Raw genomic sequence first — 13,828 nt, 5'->3', positions numbered from 1 at the left:
CAAAAAGTTTTCAACGGTAAGCATTCAATCTCCACTATTTCCTGTGGTGTGGTCCACTAGAGAATTAGATCTGCCTAAAGTTTTGGATCTTTCCTTAAACTGACCTGCCAAAATGGTTGGACAGCAGGGATAAAACGTATACATCATGGCAGGGGCCCACAGAGCTTTGACACTAGCTAGCTGGCTAGTGCTGGCGTCACCCGCGAAACCGGGTTCCTGGAGAGATACCTCAACAGACTCGGTTTCTCCCTCTCCACGTATAATCCTTCAAATTTCCACATATAAAAGTAATAGAATCACGTTTGAAACTTCTTTTCTCGAGTAAAGATCCAGTGGCCTGAGTGTACGGCAACTTTCTCATGCAAAGAGATTCAATCGGCGTAAGTGGCATTAACAACAACTATCTGGACCGTCCATTAACTCCAGTGCACTCGCTATATGCTGCACTGAAAAATTCATACTCATCATATCATCCAAAACCTGCGGTTAGTGGTATGCAAGATGGAACCGCAAGTGACAAATCCAGACAGTTCATTATGTGGACCTTACGTGGATCAATCATATAGCTGATTGGCCGGAACGCTTTGCTGAATTCAATTATTCAGACGGTTAGGATCATCTTAGGGCCGTTCCTAAAATCGAATCCTAACCTTTGCCAAGGACAGCACGTTCCACTTTTCACTGGCCTTGGTTAACAACTAAACATTCTCGGACTGGGATTCCTTAGCGACTCCTGTGGTCGGTACTCGTCGGTGCTTTTTGGGCTCACCATGATGTATGAGTTCCATCCACGCCGTCCATCCAATTTTCTGGCTCATTTTAGAGCATCTGACCATAAATGAGGAATATCGAAATCCCACGTGGACCACACAACAAGAAATAGTGATGATTGAACGCCTACCTTTAAAAAATTCTTAAGGCCACAAAAGTTTTGCATCAAGTATTTTGCCTTCATCCAGGCCTTTGTGACCTAATCAAGAGGTTAGATGGAATTACGGTGAGCCCTATGAAGTTTCCAATGGGTGTACTTTCAATCACAACTTTCTTGTTGTGTGGGTCCACATAGCACCGACCAGTACCGACCTTCCTGCTATCGAATCCGAGTCCAACCTGCATCAAACGGGAAGCTTAACAAAGCACGCCAATTTCCCGCCAAAGAAGTTCTGCGCAAGGATGCTAGGTCGGGCCCACCGAGATGTTTGTGAGAAATCCACCTCGTCCATCTTTTTTGAGAGCTCATTTTAAGACGTAAACAGTGGAGATTCAGTGTGAATCGTTGAAACATTCTTACGGCATGTTTCAGTCAATTTTTATTTTAGTATTTTCACTTCATCCCAATGGTAATGACCTTATAAACGGTTTAGATGGTATATAAACATCAAGGTGGAGTCCTGGGAGGTTTCAAACTATATGAATTTTTTTTTTCCTAATTTTTCCTTTCGTGTGACACACTTTTGCTTTGGATCCACCTATTTTTGGTCGCATGTCCCAAAATAAGCTCTCAAAATGGATGGAAGGGATGGATTTCTCACAAACATCTGGGTGGGCCTTACCCAAACGCGGATTGCATCCTACCCACACGGACGGATTACCGTCCGAGCAGGGCTCTATGGGGCCTGCTGTTCATCGTTTTGTCATATCATTTTAAGATATAATACAAAAAATGAGGCAAGTCCAGGGCTCAAGTGAACCACAAAGTGGGAATTGAACATCCACCATTAAAAACTTCTTCGGAGCTGAAGAAATTTCAGATCAAGCTGATATTTGTGTTTTCACTTTATCCACGTCTGCATGACCTTATTAATAGGTTGGACCCTTAGAAAGGTTTCAACGGTGTCAATATCAATGCTGCTTCCTTTGATGTGGTCCACTGGAGCAGTGGATCTGCTTCATTTTTTGTTCCATGCCTTAAAATGATCCGAGAAAAGCGATAAACAGCGTGGATAAAACACTTACATCACGGAGTGGCCCACATACCCCTGCCCAGACAGATTAGCGTCCGGGCGGGGGTAGGACGCAATCCGGGTCCAGAAACTTCCTGCTAAATGACGATTGGAAAGGATGCGGATTACGTAGCCACAGCCTGTTAAGAGCTCGGGATAAGCTGGGGCTCACATGGCCCACCGTGTTTTTTATTTTCCATCCAACCAGTTCATAATATGATATAGACCAACACAAATATCAGCTTGATCCATAACTTCTGTGATTTGAAAGAATTTTTCAATTGTACGAATTTAACCCCTACTATGTGGTCCACTAATGCTTTGGATAAAATTTATTTTCGGCTAATAATTTAAAATGATGTGGAAAAATGGATAGACGTCATGGATGAAAGCCAAACATCACCTAGGCCACTTGGAGTCCCAGCCTGTATTGAGATCGGAACAGGTGGGGAAGTACCTAATCCGTGTTCGATTGAAAGTGAAGAAAGGGTGTCCCGGGTAACATAGGAAATCAATAACGTATGTGCAGGGCACGGGAGTGTTACAGAGAGTTCCTGCGATACAAAGCTTTGTGGGCCAACTGGATGTTTTTGTGAAGGAAGCGGATTGCGTTCTACCCCCGCCCGGACGAGAATCCGTCCGGGTCGATCTGTGGGGCTCACAGTGATGTAAATACTTTATCCACGCCGTTTATCCCTTTTTTCAGATCATTTTACAGTACGATCTTGAAAATGAAGCATGTACACAGTTCCAGTGGACCATACCAAAGGAAGCAGCATTGATAATGAATCCACCGTTGAAACCTTTCTAAGGGCCACGGTGATTTTTTTTTTTTACCATCCAACCTATTCATAAGGTCATTTATACCTGTATGAAGTGTATATATATATATATATATATATATATATATATATATATATATATATATATATATATATATATATATATATAAAAGCTTAATCCGAAACTTCTGAAGCTCCCAGGACGTTTTTAATGGTGAGCGTTCAACCCTCACTTTGTGGTCCGCTTAAACGTTAAACATTCGCTCCTCCTAATTTTTTGGTTCATATCCTAAAATGATATGTAAATATGGATGAACGGCGTGGATAAAACCCTTACATCAAGGTGGGGCCCACAGATCGCTGCCCGGAGAGATTATCGTCGGGCGGGGGTTAGGACGCAATCCGCTTCCGTGAGGTCGATCCACTCTGCCAAACAGCTTTTTTTTTTTTTGCTCTGATTAGAATAAGATCCCAAAATTGAGGTCGATCCAAGCTTTGTGGGGCCTACCGTGATCTTTATCTGCCATCCAACCCGTTAATAAAGTGATTCCCAGTCGGTTGTAGATAAGAAACAAATATCATCCTGATCCAAAATTTCTTTCGGCTACAATAATGTTTCAAAGGTGGCTATTCAATCTCCACCGTTTCTTATAGTGTGGCCCACATGAGTCTTGGATCCACCTCAATTTCGCCTCTCATCCTAAACATAAGCTAATGAAATTGAAGGACGGAGTAGATTTGAAACAAATACTGCTGTGAGCCCACATAGCTTTGTATCACAGGAACTAACTAGTGTTACATGAAACTGACATCCATCGCCGTGAGGCAAATATATCTCCTTATGAGTACAACGTTGTAAAACGAATGATAATTACCTATTGCAATTCTGATAAAAGAGGAACGAATGATAATTACCTATTGTGATTCTGATAAAAGAGGACTCTTTCTCATCATACACACACTCTACCTATTTATTCACCAATCTCTCACATCTCTCTCCTACATCTTCAGCATACTAGTTATTATTTTCTGTGACGCAATGGCGAAGATTTTCTTGGTTTTTTGTTTTGTAGCCATGTGGGCCATGGTGAATGGGAAACGTCCATTGCTGGCCCACCCAACACCTACAGTGCAATGCACCATTGATCTGTACATGGACTTAATTGGATGTATAGATTTTGTACTGGATGGGAGTAAGGTCGCAAACCCAAGTATAGGGTGTTGTGATGGCTTGGAGGAAATGGTGAATGTAGCCCCTAATTGCATTTGCCAGGCTTTCAATTTCGCTAAGGGTTTTGGAATTGCTGTGAATATGACCAAGGCTCAACAGCTTCCTTCTTTATGTCGATTTTCTACTGATATCCACTGTATTGGTAAGTACATCTTCTTTATTTTCTTAATTTTGAAATGTTTTGATTTAGTCCATGTTAGATTTCTTTATTATTTTGATTTAGATTTTTTTTTTAAGGTTTTTAATTTTTGTACTTTTGTTTTATACTTGTTTTAGAGCATGGATTTAGTGGGATTGTTGGTGATTTTTTTTAATTTTTTATTTTTGTCTTTTGTGATATTTTAATTCCTAAAATAAGATTTTTTATTTTCTTTGGAGTTAATAAAGGTGAGTAGTGTAGGTAACAATTGTTGGATAAATGGTTCCAAAAGTAAATTTGGAAATTAATTGAACTATTTAATATTAAATAAGATGTTTTTAACCATTGAGATTTCCATCTTAAGGATAGTAATTTGGATTTAAGCTTGATTATCTCACTAAAAAGTCACATTATTCACTCGCCTTGGATGATTATTGGTCTCACCATTTGATTCCCTGGATAATAGGCACTGGATTGTTCAAGTTTGTAACTTTTCATCAGTTGTCTTATTTACACTTTAATTTATTTATTTTAATTATATTTGTTGACATTTTTTTTTGTTTTCATTTTTTTGGCAGATTTTGGTCCTCCTTCACCAGGTATGTGATTTTCTTACTTGATAACTGGCTTTTAAAATGAATATATGTTTTATCTTAAAACTAAATATTCTAATTTATAGATTAAGGGCATTGCACTAAATTAGTCATGAAATTTATTCATGATATTTAGTACGACCAAACAAGCCCTTAAGATTTTAATATTGAATTGATTTTTTTTCTATGTTTTTGCAGTGCCATCAAAACCTTGAGGCTCATCTCACCTTGCTTTACCCAAGTCATCGCCATCACCCACCCCATTTGCTCTATTGATTCCATCGGAGCCATCGCCAAAACCAAAGTCATCTCCCCTAGCTCAATCTCAGCACAACCATTGAACTCCAGTGCCACGACATTTTAAATTTCTTCTACATTCCTTCTAGTTATTGCTACATGCTCCTATCTTTGAGCATGTTATCGGCCATTGCATTACTTATTTTGTTTTCGTAGGGTTAGTTGTATTATTTTAGTAAACGATTTGAATTACCTATTAGATTAGGGGTTTTTTTTTTTTTTTTAATGAAACTTGGTGTTATGATACATTGCATTTTTTAATGAAAGTTTTTTTTTTTTAGTTACATTGCATTGCCATTTAATTTTGACTGTTGCATCACTATTACCACAGTGAATATAAATGGGGGCCTTCAGTAACTTATATTTTGTGGACTGGTTATAATATTTGATTCGCCTTGGTCATATCTTCAATGTGAACCTTTCTTCATGTGGGTCCTACCTTCAATGTGGACCCTCAACCTTTTGACGTCTACTTTTGATGTGGGCCCCCATCATGCAGGGGTCACTTTGGATGTGGGTTGTCCATCATGTGGGCCCAACTTTAATGTGTACCTTTCATCATGCAAGGCTCAACTTCAAAGTGCAAGGCTCAACTTCAAATTGGGTCATCCATAAAGCGGACTTAACATCAATTTGGGTCATTGATCAAGTGGGAATGTGGCCCCTCAACCTTTTGAGGTCTACTTTTGATGTGGGCAGCCATCATGCCAGGGTCACTTTGGTTGTGGGCTTTCCATCATGTAGGCCCAACTTTAATGTGTACCTTTCAACATGCAAGGCTCAACTTCAACATGCAAGGCTCAACTTTAAATTGGGTCATCCATAAAGCAGGCCTGACCTGGATTTGGGTCATCGATCAAGTGGGACCTCCCCTAGATGTGGGACTCACCTATAATATCCACCGCCCATCATGTGGAGCCCACCTTTGATGTCGACTGTCCATTACATAGGGCTTACCTTAATGTGGGTCATCAATATTGTGGGGCTCATCATCAATATCCACCATCCATCATATAGAGCCCACCTTTGTGTGTACTATCCATCGTGTGGTTCCCACCTTCAACATGGGTGCTCCATCATGCAGAGCCTGGCTTGGATGTGAGCCATCCATCATTAGGGCTAACCTTTAATGTGAACTATCTGTTATGTGGGGTCCCCCTTGATGTGTCTCATCCATCATGTGGGGTCCACTTTTAATGTTATCCTCCATCATGTGAGGCTCCCTTTAATATCATATGCCCCTCATGTGGAGCCCACCTTTGAAATTGACTGTCAATCGTGTGGGCCCCATTTTTAATGTGTAGAGCCTGCTTTGGATGTGGGTCATTCATAATTAATAGTGGCATCCCTTTGTGACTCATCTATAATGTGGATCCGACCTTTGATGTGGATCTTTCGCCGTGTGGGCCCCTAGCTTTGATATGAATTACTCATCATATGGGCCCACATATAGTTTATCCATGTCATCCATTCATTGTACAAGCTCACTTTAGGGAACTAGCCCAAAAATGAGGAGGCAAATCCTAATCTCAAGTAGACCACACCATGGGAAACAGAGGTGATTGAAAAGGCCCACCATTTCAAAGGGCCACATAAGTACTTATGGATCAAGCTGATATTTGTGTTTCCCTTCATCTGGTTTTCATGACCTAATCAACAAATTAGATGTCGGATAAATATTATAGTTTGCCCTAAGAAATTTTTAATGGTGGGCATTCAATTACCACTGTTTCATTTCATGTGGTGTGAGAGAGAGAGAGAGAGAGAGAGAGAGAGAGAGAGAGAGAGAGAGAGAGAGAGAGAGAGAGAGATTTTGTTTTTAAGGCCGATGCCAATGTTCTGGGGATCTGCGGATTATGGCTGATGTTATGCCACTTGGCCACTTACCACCCCTACATTCTACTGACCGTAGTCTTGCTAACTGACTGCAAGGAGAAGAAAACCCAGCAAGCTAGATAGAGAGTTCTAGGTTAGGTGGCAAATGGGCTAATGTGGCCTGTATGGGCTCGGTGGATGTGGTTTGCTTTGTGAACCCAATGTTGCAAAGCGGTGTTAGGACTCTTTGAGGCTTATCCACGCTGTCCATCTCAAAGTTGAAGTATATTCAAAGCTCACGTGAACCACACCAGAGGAAGCCGTGGGGATTGTCAATGTATGCTGTTGAAAACTTATTGGCGGCCAAAGATTTTGGATCAAGCTGACATTAGTGTTTTACCTTCATCCGTGATCTGTGTGATCTTACCAATAACTTGGATTACAAATAAACATCACTGTGGGCTTAGGAAGGTTTCAACGGTAGGTGTCATCATCCCCACTGTGTGATCTACTTGAGCTTTGGATATGCTTCAATTGTGAGATAATAATCTTTCAAAATGGATGGCTCGGAGTGGATAAAACGCATACCCAGAGCATTGTTCCCGGAAACAGTTCTTTTTTTTTTTTGTTTTTTTAAAACTCCTGGGAGTTTACCACTGGAGCAAGGGTAAGGATCCTTCCCAGAAAGGATTGTGGGCAAAAAAGATATCCCTAGTGACCATACTTGGCAATGCCCACCATGATATATGTGTTTTATCCAAATTGTTCATTTGTTTTTCCAGATAATTTATAGCATGTGTCCAAATGCGAACCAGATCTAAAGCTCGAGCGAACCACACCATAGGAAACAAGGAGGATAATGAATGCCCACCGTTGGAACCTTCATAGGTCTCATGTGGTGTTTATTTGTCATCTACCCATTTTATAAGATCAGGTATGTGTTTATCTACGCCTGTTTGGCCAGTGACCCACCGGTGTGGCCCAAAAAAAATTTCAATGGTAAGCATCCAATCCCCACTATTTCTTGTGGTGTGGTCCATTGGAGAATTGGATCTGCCTAATTTTTTGGATCTTTACCTAAACTGACCCACTAAAATGGATGTACAATAAGGATAAAATGCATACATCATAGTGGGACCCACGGGGCTTTGACACTAGCTGGCTGGCTAGTGTTGGGGTCACCAGCGAAACCATGTCCCTGGAGAGATGCATCAACTGGCTACGTTTCCTCCGTCTCTAATGTATAATCCTTCGAATTTCCACCTACAAAAGGAATAGAATCCCGTTTGGAACTTCTTTTTTCAGGTAATGATATAGTGGTCTGAGTGTATGGCAACTTTCCCATGGAAAGAGATTTAATCGGCCTAACTGGCATTAACAATACATATCAGCTGGACCGTCGTCCATTAAGTCCAGTGCACTCTCTATCTGCTTCCCTGAGAAATTCATACTGATCATATAATCCAAAACCTGTGGGTGGTGGTATGCAAGATGGACCCCACAAGTGACAAATCCAGACAGTTCATTATGTTGACCTCGCGTGGATCAATCATATAGCTGATTGGCCACAACACCTAAAAACGGATATTAAAAGAAAGCATACCGATGGGCTGAATTCAATTATTCGGATGGTTAGGATCGTCTTGGGCCGTTGCTAAAATCGAATCCAAACCTTTTTCCATTTTTCACTGGCCCTCGTTAACAACTTAACATTCTCGGATTGGGATCCCGCAGCGACCCCTCCGGTACCCTGGTCGGTAATGGTCAGTACTTCGGAGGCTCACCATGATGAAGTTGATACTTGTATTTTGCCTTCATCTTGGCATGTGTGACCTAATCAAGAGGTTGGATGGAATTAAAGTGAGCCATATGAAGTTTTCAACTGTGGGTGTTCAATCACAACTATTTCTTGTTGCGTGGCTTCCTGGTTTTTGGATCTTTTTAATTTTGGTCTCCTTCCTTGAAATTAGCTGAAAAAAGGGACGATTAAAAAACATGTATCTGGTATTTGGATCTTTTTAATTTTGGTCTCCTTCCTTGAAATTAGCTGAAAAAAGGGACGATTAAAAAACATGTATCTGGTATTTGGATCTTTTTAATTTTGGTCTCCTTCCTTGAAATTAGCTGAAAAAAGGGACGATTAAAAAACATGCACCGATGGTAGGTCCACATAGCACCTACTAGTACCGACCTTGGTGCCTACCGAATCCAAGTCCAACATGCATCAAACAGCTGAAACTTAACAAACAAAAACCCACGTCAACGATTACGTACTGCCACATGGGGTTACGAGCACGGGACAGGCTGGGGCTCCCAGCGCCCACCTTGTTGTTTATTTTCCATTCAACCCGTTCATAAGGCGATCTATATCTAGATGAAGGGAAAACACAAATATGATCCAAAACTTTTGCGATATGAAAGAAACTTTCAACTGCAGGAATTTAATCCCTACTATGAGGTTTACTTGTGGCTTGGATCTACCTTTATTTTGGGCTGATAACCTAAAATGATATGGAAAAATAGATGGACGGCATGGATAAAAGTCATACATCATGCAGGCCCTCGGAGCCGTCGCCTGGGAAACGGATGGGCTACTTCCCTGCCACCGGCCAAGGGCTGTTGCTCGGTGTTATGTGGGCCCTGTCATCATGTATGTGTTTCATCCATGGCGTCCATCTATTTTTCTAGATCATTTTATGATATATGACTAAAAATGAGGTATATCCCAATATCAAGTGGGTTATATTAGAGGAAACAGTGTTGAATGAACGTCAACCATTAAAAACTTCTTGGGGGCTATAAAAGTTTTGGATCAAGCTGATTTTTGGTTTTTTTTTTTTTCCCTTCATCTGGGCATGTATGACCTAATCAACATATGTGATGTCAAATAAACGGTACAGATGACCTTAGCAGAATTTTAATGGTGGATATCCAATTGCTATTGTTTTCCAGCGGTGTGGTCCACCTAAGATTTATATGCCTCTCATTTTTGGGATCAAGCCCTAAAATGACCTTTTAAAATGGATGAGGGGAATAGAGGAAACACATACATCATGGTGGGGCCTACAGAGCACCGGGAGTAGCCAATTCATTTAGCCTAATCGGTCTTGAGCTTGGAACAGGTGGGGTAGTACCTAAGGAAGCGGATTGCATACTGAGTAACTCAGTATGCTTAGTAAACTCCGTGGGCCCAACTGTCATTCAGGCATTTCATCCACTCCATCCATCTCTTTTAAAAGATAATTTTAAAGCTTTAGTCCAAAAATGGAATGTATCCAATCCTCAAGTGGAGCACGCCAATACAAACCATGTCTGTATAATCTTATGAACAGGTTATAAGATAAATAAATATCACTGGGGCATTAGAAGGTTTTCAATGGTGGAAATCAATAATTCTACTTTTTCATGTGGCATTGTCCACTTTAGCTTCGGATATGCATCAATTTTGTTTTCAACCCTTAAAATGATCTGAGAAAATGAATAGACTGCATGGATAAACCACATGCATTCAGGGTGGGCCCAACAGAGTTTACTCAGTACGATAAGAGCATACTAAGTACCCAATCCAATTTCAATAACTAATCCTCGATTGGAAAGTGCAGAAAGGGGATGCGATTTTTTTTTATTTTATTATTTTTCACACACACCCCCCACACACTCACGCTAGGTGAATTTCACCACCTATGGACACTCGAACCCTTTACCGGGAGTTGAAACTCCTGAGAGTCCACCACCGAGCGAGAGTAGGGACCCATAGGGGATGCGAATTTCCTCAAAGCCTTTGGCATGGAGTTCCTGCGCTGGGATGTTAGGAGGGGCCCTGTTTGTGAGATATCCACCCCGTTCATCCACTTTGAGAGATTATTTTAAGACATACGACTCCAAGTGGGCCATATGAGAGGGAAAACGGGAAAAGAGTTTCCTACCGTTGAAACCTTCATGGGCTCCACTTTGATGTTTGTATTCCATCCAAACCGTTGATAAGGCCATTTTCATTGGGATTAAGTGAAAACACGAAAAATTAGTCTCACACGATACGTTTGTGACCATAAAAATGTTTCAACGATGCTCATTGAATCCCCACTATTTTCTCTAGTGTGGCTCACTTGAGTGTTTGATCTTAAAATGATCTCTCAAAGCGGATGGACGGGGTGGATATCTCACAAACATCATGGTGAGCCCCACATAGCATTCCAACGTAGGAACTTCCTACTAACAGGCCTTCGCAGAAATCGACGTCCAAGAAAAGGCGTCTCGGGTAACATAGGAGATCTAAAACGTATATGCATGGGTAGAGGTGTACACGAGTCGAGCCGAGCCGAGTATTGCCCAGTTTGTGCTCGACTCGGACTGCTCGAGTCCTAGCTCATGCACAGCTCGGCCTTCGAGCTCAGAACAGCAACTCATGCTCGGCTCGGCCTTCGAGATCGAAATAGCAGCTCGTGCTCGGCTCGTCCGAGTTCAATCCGAGTTTGAGCAGATTTCGAGTAGTAATTCTAGCTGATTGCAAAAAAAAAAAAAAAGCTATAGAAATTCATCAAAAGCAATGAAGTAAACACCATAAGTTTAAAAAGTAGTAGATTTTACACTACCAGAAGCTCTTTTTTGGACCTCAAAAACCCTAAATTACCACAAATGCAAGAAAACCTAATGGCATTCCCGAATCAAGAGCTTGCAGTAAAGAGATGCATACGTTTTAAGTTTCGATCGATCTCGGGATTGGATTTTAGAGGGGAAATTTTGCAGATTTGAAGGGATCTTCTTCGGGCACGGAAGGAAAGAGAGGAGGAGAGGAAGGGATGAGAGAGACGGACGGCCATCGTTTTCTCAAAACGGTGGGTTTTTTTTTTTGCCCTTCATAGGACTGGATTTTCTGGATCGGGAGACGGGGAGTTATTTCATACTCTGCCAGACTATGATCTCCATGCTCGTGCGCACGCCACTTGCGCCGAATCGAGCCGAGTTCAAGTAGTATTCGACTTAGAGTGCTGACTTGGATTCGTACTCAAGTGTATAATACTTTGACCATCGCAATAGACCACGTGTTACTCCTACTTCAGGCTAACTTCATGTAGGAACCTCTTCATCCAAAGCATCTTTTTATATGCCTTTGTGACTGCAATGTATTCAGCCTCTGTCGTCGACAATGCTTCGACCTTCTGTACCTTGCTCAACCAAAAGACTGCTCCCCCTGCAAACGTGAACATGAACCCCGATGTAGACTTTCTAGAGTCTGTCACCTATCATATCTGTATCTGTGTAGCCCTCCAACAAAGGTTTTCCATCACCATAGCATAGGCTCAGCCTGGATAAGCCTCTTAGATACGGTAGTATCCATTTCACCATATCATAGGTGTGGTTCTTATGCAAGGATCTCATCTTCTCTTGCATAGCTTTCAACTACTCCCCCTTACGCTCGTCGACTAGGGCCTCAAAATAATCTCATGTCTCTCCCCCACCAGTGAGCATAATGTACTCATGCGGCGAGTACCTCTTGAACTGTTGTATATCCCTAGATGACCTCCTTACCTGTGGCTGATTAACAGGTGGTTCAGGTAGGGGCTACTCGCCCGGTCCATCTTCTGTAGGAACTCACTCGTCCTCTACACCTTACTATACTCCCCCGTCATCACGCACCACGGGATGAATAACCGGATCCATATCCTCTAGCTCTCTTGAACTAAGCTACGTCTTTTCTGATTTACAAATGTCTTCAATACATTGGTCTTCAAAGAAAACCACATCTCTACTCCTAACAAACTTTTTCTCAGTCGAATCTCATGATCTATAGCCGAACTTTTCATCACCGTACCCCAGGAACACATATTATCTGATCTTCATATCGAGCTTAGACCTCTCGTCCTTTAGTACGTGAATGTATATACTTGCATCCAAACACTCTGAGATGACTATACGATAGATCTTGTCTAGTCCACACCTTCTCGGGTACTTCTCCATTCAACGAGGCTGATGGAGACTTGTTTATCAAATACACTGCCGTGTACATTGCTTCTCCTTAGAATGTCTTGGGCAACTTCGCATGGGATAACATGCATCTGATTCTCTCTATAATGGTGCGATTCATTCGCTCAGCCACACCATTAAGCTGGGGAGTCTTGGGAACCGTCTGTACATGTCATATACTCAGGGAGTTGCAATACTTATGAAAGTCACCGATGTATTCACTACCATTGTCAGTGCGGATGCACTTCAATGATCTACCTGTCTCTCTCTTTACCATAGTATGAAACAATTTAAACACACCAAAGACTTTGTCCTTAGATTTCAAAGCATAAACACAAACCCTCCTTAATACATCATCTATAAAAGTAACAAAATACAATGCCCCACCCAAGATTTTTGTCCTCATAGGACCACAAACATTAGAATAAACCAAATCTAATACATACACTTTATTAACATGAAAAGTAGATTTAACAAATGAAACTCTATGTTATTTCTCTGATAAATAATCAATACAAGTTTTGAGAGGTATACATGTTACGTCTAAAAGGAGCCACTTCTTTACTAGTAGCTGAAGCCATTTTTCACTCATGTAGCATAAACGCCTATGCCACATGTCAATAGTTGAATCTTCCGCTGCGTTCAACCCACCCTTGCACACACTAATACCTGCCTTGTAAAGGGTGTAACACTTCTTTCCTCTGGCCGCGATCAATAAACCCTTGATGACCTTCCAATGCTCACCAAAAAATTAGCTTTCATAGCTATCATCATCCAACCTTCCCATCAACATCAAGTTGAGGCGAAGGTCTAGCATGTGTCTCACATCCCTAAGAACCAATGTGCAACCTACATCAGTTTTTACACAAATATCACTGACCCCTATGATCTTTGATATGCCAGAATTTTTCATTTTCACAGTCCCAAAGTCACCTGACTTATAGCTTGTGAAGAAATCCCTACGTGGAGTCGCATGAAACGAAGCTCCTAAGTCTATCACACAGTCGGTGTCCTGACTCGTAGTCGTGAAACAAATATCATGATCTGCTGAAAGAATAACTATA

At 41.4% G+C, this 13,828-nt stretch overlaps 1 protein-coding gene across 1 annotated transcript in view; it reads left to right on the top strand.

The window, feature by feature from the left end:
* The first annotated feature begins 3,764 nt into the window (after positions 1–3,764).
* The window catches only part of LOC131241987 (non-specific lipid transfer protein GPI-anchored 11-like), a 28,443-nt gene continuing 18,379 nt past the window's right edge, over positions 3,765–13,828 (top strand). Inside the window, exons 1-2 of the mRNA XM_058240343.1 lie at positions 3,765–4,098; positions 4,674–4,694. Coding sequence (XP_058096326.1) covers positions 3,765–4,098; positions 4,674–4,694 — 355 coding nt within the window. The remainder of the gene's footprint in view (positions 4,099–4,673; positions 4,695–13,828) is intronic.

The sequence above is a fragment of the Magnolia sinica genome, chromosome 4, assembly GCF_029962835.1.
Source record: "Magnolia sinica isolate HGM2019 chromosome 4, MsV1, whole genome shotgun sequence".
In the NCBI taxonomy this organism is placed as follows: Eukaryota; Viridiplantae; Streptophyta; class Magnoliopsida; order Magnoliales; family Magnoliaceae; genus Magnolia; species Magnolia sinica.
The sequence above is the reverse complement of the archived record's forward strand: the minus strand, read 5'-3'. Positions and strand labels throughout refer to the sequence as shown.